The sequence below is a fragment of the Octopus sinensis genome, linkage group LG7 (assembly GCF_006345805.1).
Source record: "Octopus sinensis linkage group LG7, ASM634580v1, whole genome shotgun sequence".
Taxonomy (NCBI): Eukaryota; Metazoa; Mollusca; class Cephalopoda; order Octopoda; family Octopodidae; genus Octopus; species Octopus sinensis.
The window spans coordinates 103,411,723-103,432,984 of NC_043003.1; the positions used below are offsets into that span (position 1 = coordinate 103,411,723).

General features: G+C 38.2%; 1 protein-coding gene across 3 annotated transcripts in view; it reads left to right on the forward strand.

The window, feature by feature from the left end:
- LOC115214500 (titin homolog) overlaps nt 1–21,262 on the forward strand; it is a 148,163-nt gene that overhangs the window by 9,050 nt on the left and 117,851 nt on the right. For all 3 annotated transcript variants that reach the window (XM_036505030.1, XM_036505031.1, XM_036505032.1), the window contains exon 2: nt 1,028–21,262. This exon is cut by the window's right edge and continues 332 nt beyond it. In XM_036505030.1, the coding sequence (XP_036360923.1) occupies nt 1,105–21,262 (20,158 nt within the window). In that variant the 5' untranslated portion in view covers nt 1,028–1,104. The remainder of the gene's footprint in view (nt 1–1,027) is intronic.

The following is a 21,262-nucleotide window of genomic DNA, read 5'->3' on the forward strand; positions in this document are numbered from 1 at the left end:
TCCCAGCTTCCTCAGCTGAAAATGAGTTCCAGAGGATTGATGGTGCAACTTGATACTCCGCTGTCACATCCTCGATATTCCACTGGGTCAAGAGAAGATATCCGAGAGCGGGTGGGGGTCTATGTCTGCTGGCGACTTATCGAGTACCTAAAGCAATTAACTAAAGCATGATACATGCCACCAGGGTCTCACTCGCTTGCAAGTGATGGTTGCAAAGTAATTTGGTTCTGCCAAAACATGGGAAGATATAAAGACAGTTTCCCCATTACATGCGTCCGGGATTTCTTTTTACAAAGCAACTCTTGTAAAGCAATTGATGGGCAAGCAATCTGTGCAACACCTGCTGAGAACTGTCCCAAAACTGACAACAGTGGTGTGTGCCTGTCTAAGTTATCACTAGGGGTCGTTCGTCGAGCAATGACTTAACGAGCAGGTATTTGGTTAGGTCCCTTTCCGTTTTGAATTTAAAATCTTGATCGAATCGACTTCTTCAATTTATTCCGAGGTCGGTTAAGTACCCCAGTCGAATACTGGGATGGATATAATCGCTTCTGTATTTGAAAGCGGCGTCCCAGAATGGCTAGGGTCCAGTGACTGAAAAACGGTAAACGAATTGTAGAATATGATCAACAGAACTGCAAGTACAATCTATTTTTTCTTATTTAAGTAGTTCCTAGTTTTCAACCAAGTATTCCAACAGGAACACTCAGAAATTTAGGCTTCAACCCTCACATAAAAAAAATAGACTAGCTTATAACAAAACAACATAAAAAAAAAGAAATATTTAGACAACAAACAGCATCAAAATAAAACTAATTAATTATACAGAAGCAACACCAAAATGTTTTTAAAATGTACAAATGAAGAAACACTCAAATACACATTTCACAAATATTAACCACACATATTTAGTAAAATAACAACATTAATAAACTTAATAGCGAACAAAATGAAATTTAACTTTTTCTCTTCCCCCATCACTTCCAAAGGTCATTGAATTTATGTTCATATTTTTTTCTTTCTCCAGTCAACGAACAATGACGTTCGGGTCGTCCCTTTAAGGCACAAGAAACAGGTGACGGCAGAAAATCTTAAAGGTAAAATATGGATAGGGGAGAAAGTAGGGCGGCTCCTAGCCGCATTGAGGTCGGTCGAACAGCTAGCATGGAGAATACCAGAGATGATGTGATAAGGTTACCGTTTATTGGCACCTTCCCACGAACTAGGAGGGATAAAATAGATGAGAGTAAAATGCCATCTACCCAGTCTCCGACTAGTTATAGACAGAAAATAAGGAGTGGTATATTTGGAAACAGAACATCACGATTTCTCGAAGAAGTTAAACCTAGCGAACAAAGGGGGACTATATTTGGTACGCTACCGCGGCGCAAAGTCACAGAAACTGATACATATCCGGAACACCATAGCTCATTGCCCCGATCACATTCAGACATGAAAACAATCAAGAGTTTGGTTAAAGAAACTAGTTTTCCTGTGTATGGTGATGGTCGAAATACCTTTGAAAGAACAATTATAAACACAGATTACCGAAGATCTCCTTTCGCTGTTCGATCGCCTCGTTCCAATAGTAACAGTCGTGCCAGTATGCATGACTATGCACTCAGTAGCGACGAGGGTTCTTGGTCGGCTGCGGATAGTGGTCATATTGATGATATGGAAAGTTCTGTGCTTAGTACGGCATCCTCGCAAAATGCTGGCGATTCCAATACAGACGAACAGAAAAAGAAGAAGAAAAACATCAAAAGTTTAGGTAAAAGAATCAAAAAGGGTCTCTATTCCCTTTTTCACAAACATGAAAAACGAGACAGAGACAGCGGTGTAGACGATATCCGACAAACTGATGAAGAAAGCAACAGAACATACTGTAGCACCGATTCCGAATTTGATCGCGACAGCGTGAGCAATTTTTCTTACACGTCCAGCGTCAGTCGAAACAATTACGGAAGCAACGCGACTCTGTCACAAACTGGCCCCAATGAAGATCGACTCAGTATGGTATCGTCATCAACGTTGTCAAATTATGGAAACGATAGACATAAAGCCGGTATGCGTAGGGTGAGAAGTATGGGTTTCCAAGATAAGAAAAGTACTTTAGGCCACTTTGCTAATGCTACTCCTTATGATAAACCTGATGGAGATGTTACTTCGGTGTCTGCTCAAAATCAACGGAAGACATATTCGCATCAACTAGGCATGTCTCCCGGAAGTTCAACTGATATCGTGGACAGAAACGTGCAAGATCGCACAGCTTCGGCAAACACGAATATACATGAAGATAGTAATATGAGACGCAGCTTAACATCGGAGAAAATTAATAAAGACTCGAAGGTGACCAACAGAACATCATTACCATTTATGGGAATTAATTTGCATTCTAAGAAGAGCCAAGAATTCTCAGTATCCTCGCAGAAAACACATATTGATCAAACAGCTTCTGTGGAAGACCGTACTGTTTTGTTAAACACAGATACACTTGTTTGTGAAGATAATAGCATGAGACGCAGCTTAACATCAGAGAAAATTAATAAAGACTCGAAGGCGACAAACAGAACATCATTACCATTTATGGGAATTAATTTGCATTCTAAGAAGAGTCAAGAATTCTCAACATCGTCGCAAAAAACACATCTTGATCAAACAGCTTCCACTTCGGAAGACGTTTCTGCTTCTAAATCAAAGAATACCAGTAAAGTCAGCCGTGGGTTGTTTGGTTTCTCCTTTCCCGGCAGATCTAATAAAAGTTCATCTTCTCAGCTCAAATCCACAACCAAAAATAGTAAAGGCAACACAGATGGGGAGGATACATCCTACAAAACTTCACAAGAACGGAAATCTTTGGAAGAGAAACACGGTAGAATGTTTCTTCCAATCTTGTCTGGACCAAAAGCCAGCAAGAACAGGTCGGTTGTTGTAGTAGCAAGCAGTATAGTTGGCATGTCACCATTAGGACAGTTGTCCGACTCCAGTTTTTCAAACATCGAAGATCTGAAGACCGACCATTTGAACGATAACATTCCGTCGTATACGGAACCGGACAAAATTAAGGATTCTCAACAGCATAAAACGATTGCAAACTTCTTAGAAAGGAAAGACCCTAGAACACAAGATCTCGCCCCTGCAAGGAACAATAACCAAGTCTATCCTTCGGCAAAACAGTCTGGTACTGAAAACTCTGTAAAGTTGACAACGTCTAAGCGTGAATTTAACAAACATTCGAACTCAGAAAGTCACCAGTTGGGATCCAATCTCTTACGCAACGAAAGAACTGCTTCCCCGAAATCTGTTTCTATGCACCAACGTCCTGTTCCAGAAGCAGCTGCCATTCGTGTTGAAAGCCAGATCAGTAAAGAGAAGATAAACCTCGGTAACGAAAGCGTCATTCTGTCACAAGTTACCCAAGTCCGAAATGAAACCAAAAACGAAGAGAAAATATCTTGGCACACTAAAGAAACGAGTGGGAAAACAAATGGAGAGGATCTTAGCATTAAAGAGGATAAAACAAGAACTGTGTTTCAATATCGTACTGAAACCAATTACGATGATGATGATGACGACGACGATGACAATGAGTTCTTTGATATCGAAGAACCGACAGATAAGGCACCAACAAGTTCTGATGGAGATAACACAGATTTGGAGTTCTATGATAGCGTAGAACTCGCTCCAGACACCCTTGGACAAATAAAAGAAGACAGTAGTGGAGAAAATAAAGCCGCCTTTGGTTATTCTTCAACTACACAAATTAAAACCTCTTTTGAGCATTTAAGTCAGGACAGAATCCATCGCCGATCGGAAGACAACATTTCGAGTCGTTCTGAAATAAGCAAAAGCAATGTTTCACCACATCGATTACATAATGTAGCAAACTCATCTGCTCCAGCGACTCAAGCTTTTAAGACTCCTTACATAACAGACAATGGTGCCGAATGGATCAAGAGAACAGATTACAGCCAAGTTCTCACAAAAACCGATGATGTCGAAGAAATAAAAAGAAGATCCGATATTATTGTGCAAAAATCGAAGAGTATCGACGAAAGCAGTTCTGGCGAAAGGCCAACACTAGATTTACCAAATAGAGTAAATCAAATACAGAGAACAGCAAACCAATCGAAAGCTGTTGAAGAATTAAGTAAATTCAATGAAATCAGTAGTTCAAGCAGAAAGACTGTTTTGTCAACCTCCCCTTCGATATCAGCAGCAAGAAAAACTGTTCCTTCTAGTAATATTAGCAAGTCATTGGAATTATTCCAGAAAGAAATTACCAAAGTTGGAAAACAGCCTATGAAAATAGAAGAAAAGACACAAATCTCAACTAGGGAGGAGAAGGGAGTTTGTGTGAGTAAACATGGGAGAGATAGTGCTGAAGAACCGCCTCCAGAAAGAGATAAACATGGATTTGGTGTTAAGCCACTGAATGACAATAATGATTCTCTTAGGATTTTTAGCGGTGCAGACGATATTGCCAACGCTAAATACAGAGGAATCAGACAAACCGAAGAATCCATCAAACATATTTCAAGATCTAACAGCGAGAACATTCCAAAGAAAGAAGTTGAAGAAGCGGCCAGAATAAATGATGTTCCCACTCTGAGAAGTGATAACATCAAAACTGAGAACCAATATGTTGGTCGGGAAATTGATGGTGAGCAAAGCCCTGGGGATCAATCGATAGAAAATGTCAGGAAAGATGACATTGAGGAAAATAAGAGCAAAAATATTATTAAATCAGATGAAAATCAATCCAGAAGGATCAATAACGATAAATCCAAAATCAAAGTTGATTCTGAAACCGACTTATCGTCAACAGTCAGGAAATCAGATTTGGAATCGACTGCAAATGACACTAAAAACATATATTCTTCAAAGCATCCTAAAAGGGAAAAAAGCGAAAAGTCTTGGAAGAAATCTCCTAAAGAGAAGACTGATTCTCACACAGCACATACAGATGGTAGTGCACAAAAGGAAATAGCCAAAAGCCAGCTTCCTCATCCTGAGAAAACAAAATCTACTAGACGCGAAAATATTGCACAAAAATTCGATAGGCCTGAAGATAAAAATGATGCAAATCTTGGTATTGGAGCTACTGAAAATAGGGAACCAATTCAGAAAGAAAAACCCGCTAAATCTGTGAGTGAAATGACTCAAATTTTCGATGCGAGTGGCAAACATTTGGGTTATGTTAGCATGGAAGAGATTCTACGACTTCTTAGTGAAAAGCTGAATCTTCCAAGTGCTGTCAACTTGGATCAAAATACCAGTAAAGATGCCGCTACGTCTGTGACCAGTAGCTTACATAGAAAGATGGAAGGGGAACCAGCAGAAAAAAGTTTTAATGCAAAACATAGTTTGTCGTATGAGTCGAAAGATAAATTCGACAATGAACCCCATAGACATACCAGCAGTAAAGCTGATATGCCAAAGGAAAAAGAGTTTCGTGATCACTCGAAGATTGATAGTGGAGTTGACAACAAACACAGCAAAAAGGTTAGCCCTAAACATAGCAGTGAATCTAGCCCTGAGTCCAGCAGTGAGTCCAGTCCTGAAATCAGCAGTGAGTACAGCTCTGAAGTGAGAACTGAATCCAGCTCTGAATCTAGTGCTCAGGCCAGTATAATAGATAAAAACGAACATCTCACTGTCTTAAGTGAGCCAACAAGTAATGATACAAGTGCTGAACACAGCGTTGAGTCTAGTCCCGAACTGAGCAGCGAGTGCAGTCCAGAACTGAGCAGTGAGTGCAGTCCAGAACTCAGCAGTGACTCCAGTTGTGCAGAACTCAGTGGAGAATCCAGTAGCCCTGACGTCAACAGCATCCCTAGTAGTGAGGCCAACAGTGAAACAGAATGCGACCGAGAATTCAGTTTTGAACATAGCCGTGTATTGAATGAGGAAGATCAAATTAAAGATGGTGACACCAGTTCAGATTTCAAGCTCAACCTTGTTTCTGAGAATAAATCCAGTGATGATTCTAAGATTGACATCATAAGAATCATAGATAATGAAAATAGTGTAGATGTTCCAAATAAGGAAGACAGGACAAGCTGGTCCGAACGTGCTCCCAGCGATTCAGATATTGCTGCTAAGAATGAGAGTCTTGATAATCAAGTTGAAATCGATCATGAAACCAATATTGAAATTGTGAACAGAGATTTAAGCGAGAAACAATTCAAGGATTCCGAAGAGACCCTTGATACTGCTCACAAAACTGATAAGGAATCCAAACTCCAAACCAAAATTGATGCAGCTGATAAACGTAAAGTGAATTTAAGCCCAACTTCAACCGAAGAGAATTTAAATAACATGAGTGATTTAAAACATCATAGATCTGAAACACTTCAGGCAAGATCTACAGTTTCAGACGATGTTGGCGTTACGTCTAAGGAAGTTTTCACTGAATTTGGTCCAAAACAGAAACCAGACGACGTAAATATTGAACAAATTGTTTCTGAATTCGTTGACAGTAAACGTAAGTCAAGTGAGTATGATCTCAGAGCTTCCAATCAAAACAGCAGCGATGGAATTTTAGCTAAAACGAATGATGCCAAAAATAGCAAAAGCAGCGAAAATATTAAAGCCATTGAGATTTCCCGGAGCAAAAGTGAAAGTATTGAATGCAAAGAGGAGAAAGAAAACAAATACACGGAGCCAAACAAGCCAAAAGTAATCAGGAAATACAGTAAAAGTTCAAAACATGTTGATATCGATCTTTTGGCAGACCAAATGAAGGAAGCAGATGCGAGCAACAAGACAGATAAACTGGAAGATTCTGATCATATAGTTTCGGAACAAAATAAAGTAAAAGTTGACAAAGATGGGAAAAAGGAAGAAAAATCCCGGCCGCCGAAACAGAATCGCAAATCAGAACAGAAAAGAAATAAGAAGAAAAATAATATAAATAAAACATCACGAAATAATGAAATCTTTAGTAGCGAGGATAACTCTGCTAAATCCAGTGGTGCTGATATTCCAGGTAAGACATCGTCTGAAAGACCTAAAAGAAGTGCGGTAGAATCTTCTGAAAGTGACGGTTCCAACAGTTTGGCCAATTCTACGAGTAAAGTTAACCGTAAAGTAGATTCGGACAACGAAAGAGATTATAAGAATAACATAACATCAGATAATTCTTTAAAAGAGCAATCTAGCGATAGCAGAAGTTTCGAAGGAATTTGCGATAGAAAGATTAAGCCACTTCCGGTTAAGGATGATGTTAAAAAGATAACAGGCCAGATTTCTCCGTCTGTAAACAATGAGCAAATTATGAATAAGAATAGCATAAAAGATGATTCTACTGTACTGAATGAAAAGGAAAGCAAAATTATGGTGATTAAAGGGCGAGATAAGATTAAATGTGACATCACATCATCATCAGATGATTCATCATCGTCTGCTAGTGTTGATAAGACAAAGCTTTCTAGGTCTGCAGCTGTTAATGTGAAAAAAAGGGTTTCGTTTGACTTGAAACCTGACATCAGCAAACATCCAGAAGATACAAAAGATAATGAACGTGTTTTGGATACGAAAAGCAACTACAAGGAGAAGAAACCTAAACACAAGTCAAAGACGAAAACTAGCAAAAATATCGAAAGCAGTTCTGCAGTAATCAGTGAAACTAGGAGTAAAGTAAAGTCAGAAGACTCTTTATTAACAAAAGAGAAGAATGGAGAGGCTATTTGCACTGAGGAATCAAATAACGCTCCATCAGATATTATCCTTGCCGAAAGTTCGAATAAAGAAACGGAGGCAATTGATGGGTTAAAATTCTTCGAAAGACATCAGGCCGACAACGAGGTGACGACATCCGTCAAAAAAGAGAAAGGAACCACACCCTTTAAAACTGAAGAGTCTAAAAAGTCGAGGAGTAGAAATATGACGGCTGGTGTAAAAATATCAGAAATCCAGAAAGCGTCATATCTTTCCAGTAAATTCGGGTCGATTCATAACGAAAGCAAAGAAGACAAACAGTTCAATTTGCCACATTCTGGAAGTCAAATAAAGGGGGAAATGCGTGAGGGATTAGGTGAATCAAATTTTAAACAAACACACGACCAAACAAACGACACAGGGAACGAAAAAAAAGAGAAGGAACTAGAAATCGAAAATTTGAACGTCAAAGATCAGAATTATGCCAAAGATATCACCAAAGAAACGAAACTGGGAACCGATACCAATTTGAAAGAAAACTGGGGGATTTCGAAAATGCAAAATGAAAATTTCGAAAATACATCTTGCCAAAAGATTAAGCAAAGTACTGTTGATGCTAGTGAGAAAGAACTTGATCAGGTAAGAGTGTATGAGACTATGTCAAACGGGACTGTCGCTGAAGTAAGAGATGCAGGAAAAGATGCTGTTAAAATAGACTCTGTCAAAGACGAAGAGTCAATAAGTAAAGAGTTCAAAGAAAACAGCTTGTCAGAAAAGGAAGAAGCCAATTTCATCTCTTCATCAAAATCGGCCGAATATACGGAAGTTAAAACCTCAAAGGAGGCAGTGGTGAAAGATGTTGAATTAGATGGAAATGAACAGAATGGCAGGGGTTTCTCGAATAGAGAGGGAGAAAGTTGTGCAGAAGCAGATATTGACAAGCTGAAAGTTGAACAAAAAAAGGTGGATTCGGAATCTGAAGTTCGAATTGTGAAGAAGGAAGCTCGAATTATTGAAGATCTTTGTAAATACGCGGTGGAGGGTATAACAGAACCGCTGGAGGTTCTAAATTCTCAGAATGTAGAAAACACGGAAATGTCGATGGAAATTGTCTATGATAACGTAGCTGATGTCTCCATCGAATCTCATGAAGTTGTACAAATGAATGTTGGCGAAAGTCTTACCGATCCTGTAAACTTACATTGCAACGATCCAATAGAGGACTTGACGACATCTTTGAGTGACCAACTGGAAGATATTCGGACGACGCCAACAGAGGTTCTAGAGAACGAGTTTAAGGAGATCTCGATTTGTCCCGATGATGTTTGTTGTAAATATTCAACTGAAATGTTTACTGATGTAAACAATGAACCAGAAGTCCTCCAAGATTCTGTATGCGTTCTGGAAGCAAACACCTTAGAAACACCAAAGGAATCAATAACCGACCAAAACGAGAGATTAGCAAAATTAACAGAAATTACAGATTATGAGGTTATACATGTTGGCGGTGGTATGGAGCTTAGTGTATCAATAGAACAAGCAGATACAGTATGTGAGGAGAAAAGAAATATTTCCGATGAGACCAAAGATTCTGAGGAACCATTAAAATCTCCACAAGAACTTTATTCCACAGAATCTACAGAGCCTCTACAATATGAAGAAGTCAGTAAACTTGTTACGGCGGTGACGAGAGCTCATTTCAAAGACTCGCCAAGTTATTTGATTGATTGTCTGAGCTGCTCAGGTGACAATAAAGTAGAATATTGTACAGATTTGGTGGACTTGGAGAACATAGACCACGAAGAAAACATCATAGAGATCACCGTCGTTGAACATTCTAGAGTAGAGGGTATTCCGATTGAAATGTTTGATGTTGCATCAATAGACGAAATCATAAGCTTTGTGAAACTTGAGAATACGATCTCTGAAGATCCGATCCATGATTCAACCGAACATGTAGACATTGTCAAAGAAGTTCTTGCAAACGCTTCACTAGAACCTGAACACGTGCTCTGTCAAAAGATTACTGAAACTCTACTGGAATCTATAAAAAGTCAACAGAAACTGGACTCTCAATCTTCTTCAGTTGCCAGTCGAGAAGATGACTCCAAGAGTTTCACTGGTGACAAAAGCCAAGTAAGATCTGAAGAAAAATCTGAGAAAAATTACTCGCCCGTAGAGTCACAACAGTCACAGCGGACATCAAACGAATTAGAAGAACAGAGCGTAAAAGATTCTAAAGAACTTACTGGTAAAGTTAATGACAAAAGCATGTCTCTTTGCCTTGAAAGTGAACAACGAGGGGTTGATTCGAAAATCACTACAGATAAAACTTCAAACAATTCAAGCTACCTATCACCGACAAATGTGAATGATTTTAATGAATCTGAAAAAGATAAGGAAACGTTAAAAGATCAAATTAGTTCAGATATTGAAACATCTAAATATAAGGAGAAATTGATAAATGAAGATAGCAATGAATCACTGGAAACAACAAGTTGTCAGGCAGTTGTGAAGGAAAAATCGACATGTGACAAAGATGGCGCTTTTAATGAGATTGATGATAAAGAATTAAAAACGAATAAAGATAACGATGCCAAATTGAGTGTAGAAATTGTCGGAGCTGATAAAGAACTAAGTAAAGCGGCAATAATTGAAGGAAAAAAAGAGAAAAAAGAAAAAGAAGAAAAAGCAAAAAGAGAAAAGAAAGAAATGAAAGAAAAAGAGAAACGAGAAAAGAAAGAAATGAAAGAAAAAGAAAAACAGGAAAAGAAAGAGAAGAAAGAAATGGAGAAAAGAGAAAAGCTAATGAAAAAAGAGAAGGAAAAGCAAGAAAAGATAGAGAGAAAGTTGCGGGAAAAAATGAAAAAAGAAGGAAAAGTTGAGGCAGAAATAATAGAGGAAAATAGGAAGGAAAATGAAGAAGCGAAGATTGAAGAGACAGAAATCAGAACAACTGACATTGTAGAAGAAAGAAAGAATGAAGGAGTAGAAAATATAGATGGAATAAATCTGGAAAATAGGGAAGAAAAAATAGAAAAGATGTCGGTCGTGAAGATGGAAGAATCTAGAAAAACAGAAGAAACTCCTGCTTTTGTCGAAAACAAAGAGAAGACAATTAAGGAAGGGGAATTGTGGAAAATGGCATCGATCTTTGAGAGAACGAATGAGAAGGACTTTCAGGAAAAACAAACTGAAGAAGTACTGGTCGTGGATGGAAAGGAGGGAAAGGAAAGGAAAGAAGAGAAAGCTGAGGTACTGTCAGTAGCAGAAAGAAAGAGAGAGAAAGGTAAAATAGAAGAAAAATCTAAAGACGTTTTGGTCGATAAAGGTAAAGAATTGAAGAAAGTTGAAGTCATCGAAGGAAATGAAGAAAATAAAATGAAAGAAAGAGAAAGTAAAGAGATTTCTGCGGTTGAAAGAAAGAGGGAGAAAAATGAAAAAGAAGAAAAGTACGAAGAAAAACAGGTCTTTGAAGAAAAGAAGGAAGAACTAAGAAATGAAGAAAAAACCGAAGAAGTGTTAATCGTTCGTGACGAGAAGAAAATAGAGCTAGGAGACAAAATGGAAAGGATATCATCGGTCGCTGACGTAAAGGAGAAACAGGCGAAGATAATGAAAGAAATGAAGATTGAAGATGAGGCTGAGGGAGAAGGTGAAGGTAAAGTAGACAGGGAACGGGAGAAAATGAGTGGAAATGAACTTGTAAATTTGGAAAAGGAATCAGAAGTTATGGGGAATAAAGAGAGAAATAACAAGGAGGAGATAACTATGGATAAGAGAGAGAAGCATGATCAACAGCAGTTGTCACTTAAGGATCGTAATGAGGAGGAGGAAGAGGAGGAGTTTTACGACAGTGTGGACATATCACCACGGGAAAGTGCAAACGAACTCCCTGCTGAATTGCGTGAACAGAACGATAATCTCAAGCCTAACGAGAGTTCAGTTAAAGCGCAGGATTTAGAATCGGTGACACCTCCTTCTTCAACTGAGTCACTGAAGGAATTGAAAAGTCCCTGTTCAGATAAAGATGGCACTCTGAGCAACATTCAAGAGAGTATTGCTGCTGCTGCTGTTGATGTCACTAAAGATATAGACATAGCAAAACAAGTAACGGAAACAGCAAGTAGTTCGTTACCGGATATTTCTGTGGCGTCATCTACTTCGGAAAATGACGGCTTCAAGGAACAAAGTACTAACAACAACAATATAGACGATAGAGAAACTATGTTATCACAGCGTAACAGTAAACAAGACAGTAGTGGTTCAGATATTACTGATATAGCTCTAGCGAAGCAGGAAGAGGCTAAAGATAACGATATCACAAGCATCAGTAAAGAAGTAAGAGCTACAACAGCAACAACAACAGCAGCAACAAAAACAACAGTCACAACAACAGTAGCAAAAATCGATGGAACAGATCTTCAATCCAATGAAATTGAAGAGACTATTGATACCTCAGATTCAACAAATATCTTGAACACTGGACAAAACAAATATGTACCTCCTCAGCGTGAAAGCTGTGAAGATATGTCGTTAGCAGATACTAGTGCTTCGAGCGGAAATGAGAAAATAAGCTATGAAAAACCAACAGAACATAAGATCTCTACAAACATGGAGGATGATGTTAAGGAAATTAGTTTTCCTGATAAAGTCGAAAACAACAGAGAAATTGTTTTGTTAGCTTCAGATAGTGAAGCTGAAATGACCGTCCCTGCTGAGAGTAGATCTGAAGAACAGTTGCAGAGTGCAGTTTGTGAAAACGCAAAACTAAACAATGACGAAATATTAGTACAACCTATTGTTGATGAATCGAAAGAAATTTCTCCCAGTATTTCAACGACTGATGACACTAAAGATGAAGTTGTTGCATCGACACAAGCAAACAACGTGTCGTCTGATTTAGTCGAAAAAGGTATACCTCATACGACGATTGAAAGTAACGAAGAAGAGGAGAAAACTCAAGCCACACCCACCAAAAGTGGTGTTCTTTATGCTGTTGATGCTCTAAAGAGAATGTTTGGCTTTTCTTCGAGTGAAGAACTTGAAACATGTGACAAGAATAAAGAATGTATAATCACAAGTGAAGCCAGTGACAACAGGCAGCAATTGGATGGCAAAAAGGATAGTGTGTGTCACGATGAGGATAATATTTCTGTAGAAGTCGCGAAAGGAATCAATGAACGGGATACACCAGAAAATAAGGATTCCAAAGACTCTGAAGTTGAATATTTTGACAAGAACGACGGAAGTGATAAAACTGATACATATTTAGAAGAACAAATATCACTTCAGCCAACGTCTATGGAAGATAAGAAAGAAGATATAAACAAAGCAAATAAAGACATTGAGATCGAATCTTCAAAAGAGGAAACCGGTGAAATGAAACACAGCGAGGATATTGTTAGTTCTGAAGGGAAAGATAGAATTATTCCTTGTGATGAAATAATACAGGTGTCGGAAGACGGAGATCATGCCAGCAGCGAAGACACAACAGATCAAGAAAGTAGCTCAGAATCTTCAAAATCGGTAGAAGAATCAAACAGTGAAATAAGTGAACCAGATTCTGCAGAAAGTTCAGGAATTATTGCTGCAGATTTAGAAGAACTGCCTCCGTTTTCTCCTCAACAAACATCAGAGGAGAGAAATCTTGAAGATAGCGACGAAAAAGTCTTCAATGAGGAAGACCAGAAAGACACATCTCATGAAGAGTCAAAAGAATTTATAACCACTGAAGAGGGGGAAACAGAGCTCGAATTGTCGCCAGTTATTTCTAAGATTGATAACTTAGAAGATGGCTGCATCGAAAACACGGTCGAAATTACAGTCGTTACAGATGAAGATTTGTCCGGTGACTTGTTGCCGGAATCAGATATTCTCAAAAATGAAGAAGATGCAAGGGCTCAGTCAGTGGACACTGATGTTGACGCAGAATTTATTGTGACATCTTCTGGGTCCTCAGATATTGTAACACCAGAAGAGAATCTTGAATCTAAAATTAAAAGAAAGCCACCAGTTCCACTACCAAGAACAACTTCCAAGTCAGAAGCAAAGGATTCTAACAAGGAATCAGAATCATCTGAAGAAATCGAAGATTTAATAGACGCGGAATCAATGAATGATTATACGGAAGATGGACAAACTTCAGTAGAAAGTAAAAGTAAAAAACCAGTTCCTTTACCAAGAAGTGGTGTTAAAGCGGCTGAAACGGTAAAAGAATCACCTGAAACTGACGAATCTATAGAGGAACAGTTCAGAGATCTTTCGAGCAGATTTAACATGTTGCCACCAGAAATGGGTGAGAAACTAAATTTCAAAAAGAAACCTCCAAAGTTACCGCCAAAATCTAAACTTAGTGGTGAACCAAATAGCACCGAAGAAATTAATTCTTGCGATGAGGAATCTGAAAATAATGATTCTGAAGAAATTAAAGATATCAAAAGCAGATTAAGTATGTTGCCAGCAGAAATGGGTTTCAAACTTAATTTTAAGAAGAAAACTCCACCGCCACCACCATCGAAACTTGCAACAAAAGAAGATAAGGCAGGTGAAATACCTGAAGCTGAAAGTGACGCTCATAATGAGGAAGAGAAGTTAATTGAAAATATAGAGATAAAGGAACAGGACAATAAAATCGAACCAATATGTTCTGGCACTGAAGACGCTGATGATGCACAAATGGATCTAAAACGAAGAATGAGTATGCTATCGGCAGAAATGGGAGTTGAAATTAATTTGAGGAAGAAAAGCCCTCCAAGTCCAGCACCAAAGGTAAAAAGGAGCGATAATTCAATTAACGCGGAAGAAAATAAATTAATTGAAGGCGACAAAGGCTCTGAAAGTATTGACGGGTTGGAGCAAGTTTCTGATAACATCAATAATACGGACGATTCAGACGAACAATCAATGGATTTAAAAAGTCGGCTAAATAAATTATCTAACGAGATGGGAACTCAAGTAACTCTGAAGAAATCAGCCCCGGTACCGCCACCTAAATTTACCAAAGACAAAACGAAATTACAATCGGAAGATGATGAAGAAGAAATGGATTTGAAGTCACGAATGAATAAACTTTCTTCAGAGATGGGTACTGAAATTAATTTAAAGAAAACCAAAAAACCCCCAGTGCCTTTACCAAAGACTGCAGCGGCAAAGATCAATAGTGTGACGGAGGTAGAGTCAAAAGATCCAGAGGAAAGTGGGGAGACCTCTTGTACATTCGTTATTTCTACAAGTATTAATGACGTAGAATGTGATGAATCAGGTAGTTTTACGTTTGTAATCAACAGTGATGCTACGGAAGATCAAACCGTATTTGCAGTCAGCGATAGCTCTGGAACAAAATCTGAAACAACTACAGACGGTGACGTAAAAACAGCCGATAGCAGCGCAAATAAAGCAGAAGGTGATGATGAGAACTCTAACAGTTTTACTTTTACAATCAATGAAGTGGCTGATAGTGATCAACCGAATTCTTATGACATCACTATATGTCCTACAGAAACAAATGAGGCCCCAGTGGTGGAAGAGAAGAAACCAGAACCGGAAGTTAAAAAAGAATTAACCGCCGAAGAGAAGACTAAAGAGAGGTTAAAGAGAATATCGGAGATGCTGGAGGAGGAACGGAAGAAGCCGAAGGAGAGTGCTGTTGACGCCATGAAACGGAGGTTAAGTGGAAGTTTTCTGCAAGAGGAAGTAAAAGTCGATCCTGTCAAAAGGAGAAGCAGTCTTACCAGTAAACCGGCACCGAAAAAACTTGGCAATTTAGGAAATTTACAGAAGAAATTTGGCGCTGCCAATGCACCTGGAATTGACTTTGATTCTATGAAACGAAGATATGGTCTGTTACCAGCTAAAGACAGTGTCAAAAAGACGGCACCAGTTGAAAAGAAAGACAATAAACTATCTAAAGGTAAAGATTCGTCCGCTAAAAACGAAAATGTTGCTGTTGAAACCGAAACGAAAAATGCTGCCGAACCTTGTCCGATGACAACAGAAGACCAAGGAGACAAAACCAAAAATGCTGAAGTTAAGGTTGACCAAACAGATGGAACTGTTGGAATCGATGTAATCGAAGAAAAAGTAAGCGATAAAGGTAAGGAAGACGTAAATGAAAAGAGTAAAGTGGAAATGATCGATAGAGGCGAGGAGAAAGTTATCGATAAAGAAAAAACAGCTGATATACCTGAGAGTGGGGACAAACAGACGACTGTAGAAAAGAATGCCGATGACTTAAAATCTTCAAAAGAGATTATTGAACCGGAAGACAGTTCTAAAGAACTGAAGGCTGTTTCGTCTGAGCTCGATCGTAAAGATAGTATTGATTCGAAAGAATTATCAAACCAGAAACGAGAAATCCCAGACGCTCTGGAAGAAACCGAATGTAAACCTGGTGTTAGTTTACAGAAATCTGATGAAGAAAAAATTATCGATAAAATTTCTGAAGTTAAAAGTCAGTCTAGTTCCGAAGAATTAAGCATTCAAAAACCTTTGTCTGTTACTGAAAGTACCGAAGATGTCTCTAAAGTAGAAACCAAAGAGTCTCGGAAACTGGAGAATTCAGAAAAGCTTTCAAAGGCTCTTGAAAGTTCTTCAGATCTTAACAGGGATCAAAACTCTGTGAAGGATTCAAGTCTTGAAAAACAGGAAGGTTTGAGACAACCTACAGTTTTGGATCCAAAGGAATCTGGACAATATGATGATGTAGAAGATAGTGATACAGACAAAACATCTGATAATGAGTCTTCGGTGGAAACTTCCAGAGAAAAACCAGCTGGAACTATTAAAGATGATCTCGAGGTCGATGACTCTCAAAAAATATTGCATGAAGAAAATAATAAACTTGAAGTAAAACAGGAAGAAGATAATAAGGTAGGATTAAAGCAGGAAGAAGATAATAAGGTAGGAGTAAAACAAGAAGATAATAAGGTAGGAGTAAAACAAGAAGGTAATAAGGTAGGAGTAAAACAAGAAGATAATAAACTTGAAGTAAAACAGGAAGAAGATAATAATCTGGGGTTAAAAGGGAAAGAAGATATTAAACTGGGCGCAAATGAAATCAATATTTTCTCAGACGACACAAGTAATGAAAAGTTAAAATCCAGCTACGATGTCCAAGAAGACTCTTGCGAATCTAATTCCCAAACAGAACAAACACTCTCTGATAAGGTGGATGAAAGTGAAGGTCAAACTAACATCAACAGCAAAAATGTATCACAGCAACAAATAACTGCTAAAGAAGGGGATGTATCGGCAAAAGAACAGCCATTAAGTGATGTAGATTTTTCTACAAAATATATTGCTAACGAAGATAATCGGGATGCTGAGTTAGCGCAGGTAAAGGACAGTCAGGAGCCTGTTGCTAATGATGATATTCAGAATGCCAAGTTAGCCCAAATAAAGGATAATGAGAATGCTGAAAATAGGTGCCAAGGACCCAAGAATGATATCAAATTTGAGGGCTTTAATATTGGTTTGCCAGAAAATATTGTCGGCACTGATAGTGAAGAAACGGATGAAGAATCTCCGAAAGTTCCACTCGATAAGGCATTCATCTTTGATCAGTTCAGGGATGCTGACGAAGAGGAAGATAATGCTGATGAGGATGAAGCTGAAGAGGATGATGACAGTGAAGAAATCGTAGAACGTTCGGGCGACAAATCAAGTAATTCACTTCCGACTGAGGAATTAGTCGTTAAAGGTTTGAAGGAAAATCAAAATGTTGTTCGTCAGTCTCAGTCAAAAGGTAAAAATAAGAAATTTACCAAAAGCTTTGATGGTGACCGAAATATGGACGAGATACTGAGCACCACCGAGATTCCATCGGCAAAAGCTTTATCAAAGGAAAGAACTGTGAACTATAATGAATACGAGTCGAAGTTAGATAACGAAAAAGCTAAAGAGCCTAAGTCCGTCACTTTGGATGACAAGTCATTTGACTGCACTAGCTCCACCAAAGATACTCGAAGTAACAAGACACGACGTGCAAAGACAAAGTCGAAAATTAATACCCAACAAAATACTGAAGAGAGCAAAACTGACATTGACAGCAAATATGAAAAAACTAGTAAAATTGATGATAACAGTGAAATGGTGACATCACAAGATGAAATTTCTAAACTTGCCGCAAATACTGAACCACAATCGTCTTCCGATAACACGGATGTTTTGCAAGATATTATTCATAATATTAAGCAAACATTGCAAGAACGTAAACTTAGCGACAACATTATATCTACGGTTTTAGAATCATTGAAAACCAAAAAGATTTTGGCTGATGTAACAAAAACGGAAGTAACAAGCAAACCTGATGTTCCATTCACCTCACACATTCCTGATGAGATTCTATCAGAAAACGCGGTCCAGAATAGCAAACCCAGCCTGAACGAAAATGTTGATTTAAAGTCAGGCCCCAGTATCGACATTTTCGTATCCGAAAATGAAAAACTTGATGATAAGTTTTCCAATAAGGCAAATCTTGCTGAAGCATCAGAAGTAATTAAAGACTTTCCCAGTTCTATTGATATATCGAGTGAAGAAAACTATCCATCTATTTCATTTGATAAAGAAAGCCATGATAAAGATGGCTCAAATGGGATGATTTTTGAAGATTCTTGCGAAACCATTGCCCTTGAATCTCGTCAGAAAGATCTTAACGATGATGTTGTTGTTGTTCTCCCGGCTATCAGTTCCACAGGGAACGATGAAAATGATGATATGGATGTTTTTCTGGATGCAAATGAAAATATTGTTACTGATTCGAATATTGATATTAAAGATGAACCTGAACAGTCGGGAGAATTTTTCTTCACCATATCTACGGAATTAGAAAATGCTGGCGAAGAAGAAAATGACAATGAATTAAACGTCGTGTTTTACATCGATGATAAACAGTCAGAATTATCAGAAGATGCAGACGACAAATCCGAAGTGCAAGACGACAATTTATTTGATGGTTCTGAAACCAACGTTGAATTTACTCTGGATTATACATTTAATGAAGACGATGTTTGTGAGGAGAAATACGTATTGAATGACGATGCTATTGAGACAGAAATTCGAAGTGAAGAAGCAGAGAATAATTTGAAGCATTCTATAGATTATAATAAAATTAGTGACGGTAAGCGATGGACTTCCGAAGATATGGGCGAAGAAACCATTACAGATAAAACTGAAGAAGAATCAACTGTTTCTGTGACGGAACATTTGTTGTCTGACATTAGTGGAGAGATAAATTTAGGAACACAGAATGAGTATAAAATGTCAAACGACACTTTTGAAATTTCCCATCAAGATAACATTTTAGGAAAAACGAGTCCGGTTGCGTTCGAAAATGATGTTGGTAACTATAAGACCATAATGTCGTCTGAAGAAACTAATGATGATTTGAAAAAGTTTGATTCAAAAGAGTTGTCCTATCAATACTCTAAAAAGGACAGCTTTGAGTCTGACAACATGGATTCGTCAGAAAACTACATTAGTACTGAAAGAAACGTCGAAGATACAAATAAAGTGTCAGATACTTATTCAGATGGTTGTGATGAAGATGATGAGGTGGATAATCTAATTGCAAACACAAGAAAACTTTTGCAAGGATTCCGTCAAATGAGGATTCGCCAAGAAGAAGAACTTGAAATCTGGCGAAATCAGAAAGACAAGGATGTTTGTGATAGGGTGCCAACAGAGAACTTAATCGGTAAACCGCCATACGAAGACATTCTACAGATAACGAATGAATGGGACAAGACAGATAAGAGTTGTGTAGATGGCAGTGTAGATGAGACACGCAGATATCAAGAGAAAAAAACAGAGTTTAATGACACTGTAACTGTATCTCAGAAACACAAGGATTCTGAAACGTCTTCCGTCAGTTATAATGAGGATTTGTCACGTGACTCTCCAAGAGAGTACAATAAAGCTGACACTATATCTTCACTTAAGACAGAAACAAAATCTGAAGCTGAATCTGTGTCTAATATCTATGGATATACATTAGACACATCTTCGAGGTACCATCAAGAGACAGATGTGTTTTCTATGCCTCCTCCCGACAAAGAAGAGTTCGATAACGACTTAACAAATGCCAAAGATACCGCAAACAATTTAGAAAATGCGAAAAGGTCCAAAAAACATACGGAAATGGAGATTCGTAGGATTCTGATGACGGGCTTATCACCCATACGAGAATTAGATGAAGAACAGAGCTTGCCAGAAACTAACAATTTACAGGAGGAGTCTCAAGTACACAGTCTGGATATTCCTACAAATGATACTGTCCCTGCATCTTCTGATAGTCTCATTAAAGAATGTGAAAAAGTACCGTTATTGAACATCGAAATCGAGGTTGAAGGGGAAATTTATGATGAGACTAAACCAGTAGAGGATAAACACTTGCCACCGATAGCTACTGAGAAACACTTGCCACCGCAAACACCATACGTCAAAAGCAAAGAAGAATATAAAGACGATAACGTCGAGACTGTGATGGAAAAATGGGGTAGTATGCTTCTTCTTGATAAAGGTAGAAGTCGCAAATCAAAGCAAAAGGAGACCAAGACTCGGAAAAAGACATCAGACACTTCAGAACCATTGACTGAAAAAATATCCAATGTGTCAAAAGATCGGGAACCAACGAAAGTCTGCGATACAGTCACACCTAAGGAACCGAGTAAAGAAAAGAGTTTTGATGGTTCTAAACATTCGGAATCAACAAAAGTCCACGATACTGCTTTACTTCCGGAATCGCATAAAGAAAATAGCTTTGGTCGCTCCAAACTTCCGGAACCAATGAAAGTCGATAATACTGCTACACTTCCTGAACTAAGTAAAGAGAAGAATTTTGGTATTTCCAAGCTTTCTGAAACAACCAAAGAACAAATCAGTGAAAAGTCCAAGATTTTAGAACCAAGGAAAGAAGATATTTGCGATTCCTCCAAATTAGCGAAACCTTTGAGAGAAAAAATCGATGAAACCTTCAAACTTTCGGAGACAGCAAGAGAAAAGATCAGTGAAGACACGAAACTTTCGGAAACGGTTAATGAAAATATTAAAGAAACCTCCAACGTTCCAGAAACACTCGTAGAAAAGAAGAGTGAAACCAATAAAGCAGTGGAACCTTTGAAAGAAAACAACAGCGTAAGTCGAAAACTTCCGGAACCAAAAGAAGAAAAGTTCTTCCATACCACCAAACATCTGGATTCTTCGAAAGAAAACATCAGTGATATTTCTGTGAAAAACAAGGAGGTTGAAGAGTATGGAAGGTTCCAACAAATCACAGAGGGTCAGAGAAAAGTAGAGCAAAAGAATCATTCTGAGATTGATTCTCAACCCACAAAACTAGCCGAAACCATCAGAAAGGCTGAAGATGATAAAAAGGATCAAACTCCTGAGAAAACTATTCGAAAGGATCCAAGACGAAAAGATTTAAGAACTTCAGTGAACGGTTCCTCTATGAATTCCGAAAAGCCGAAAGTCGAGCCAGTGTTAGACAAACCAAAGAAAACAAGAACTGCCGGAATGAGAAATGAGCAGCTGAAACCTTGGCTATTTTCACAAATACAAAGTCCTGAGGACGAGGAAATGGAAAGTTTCATAAAGGTTT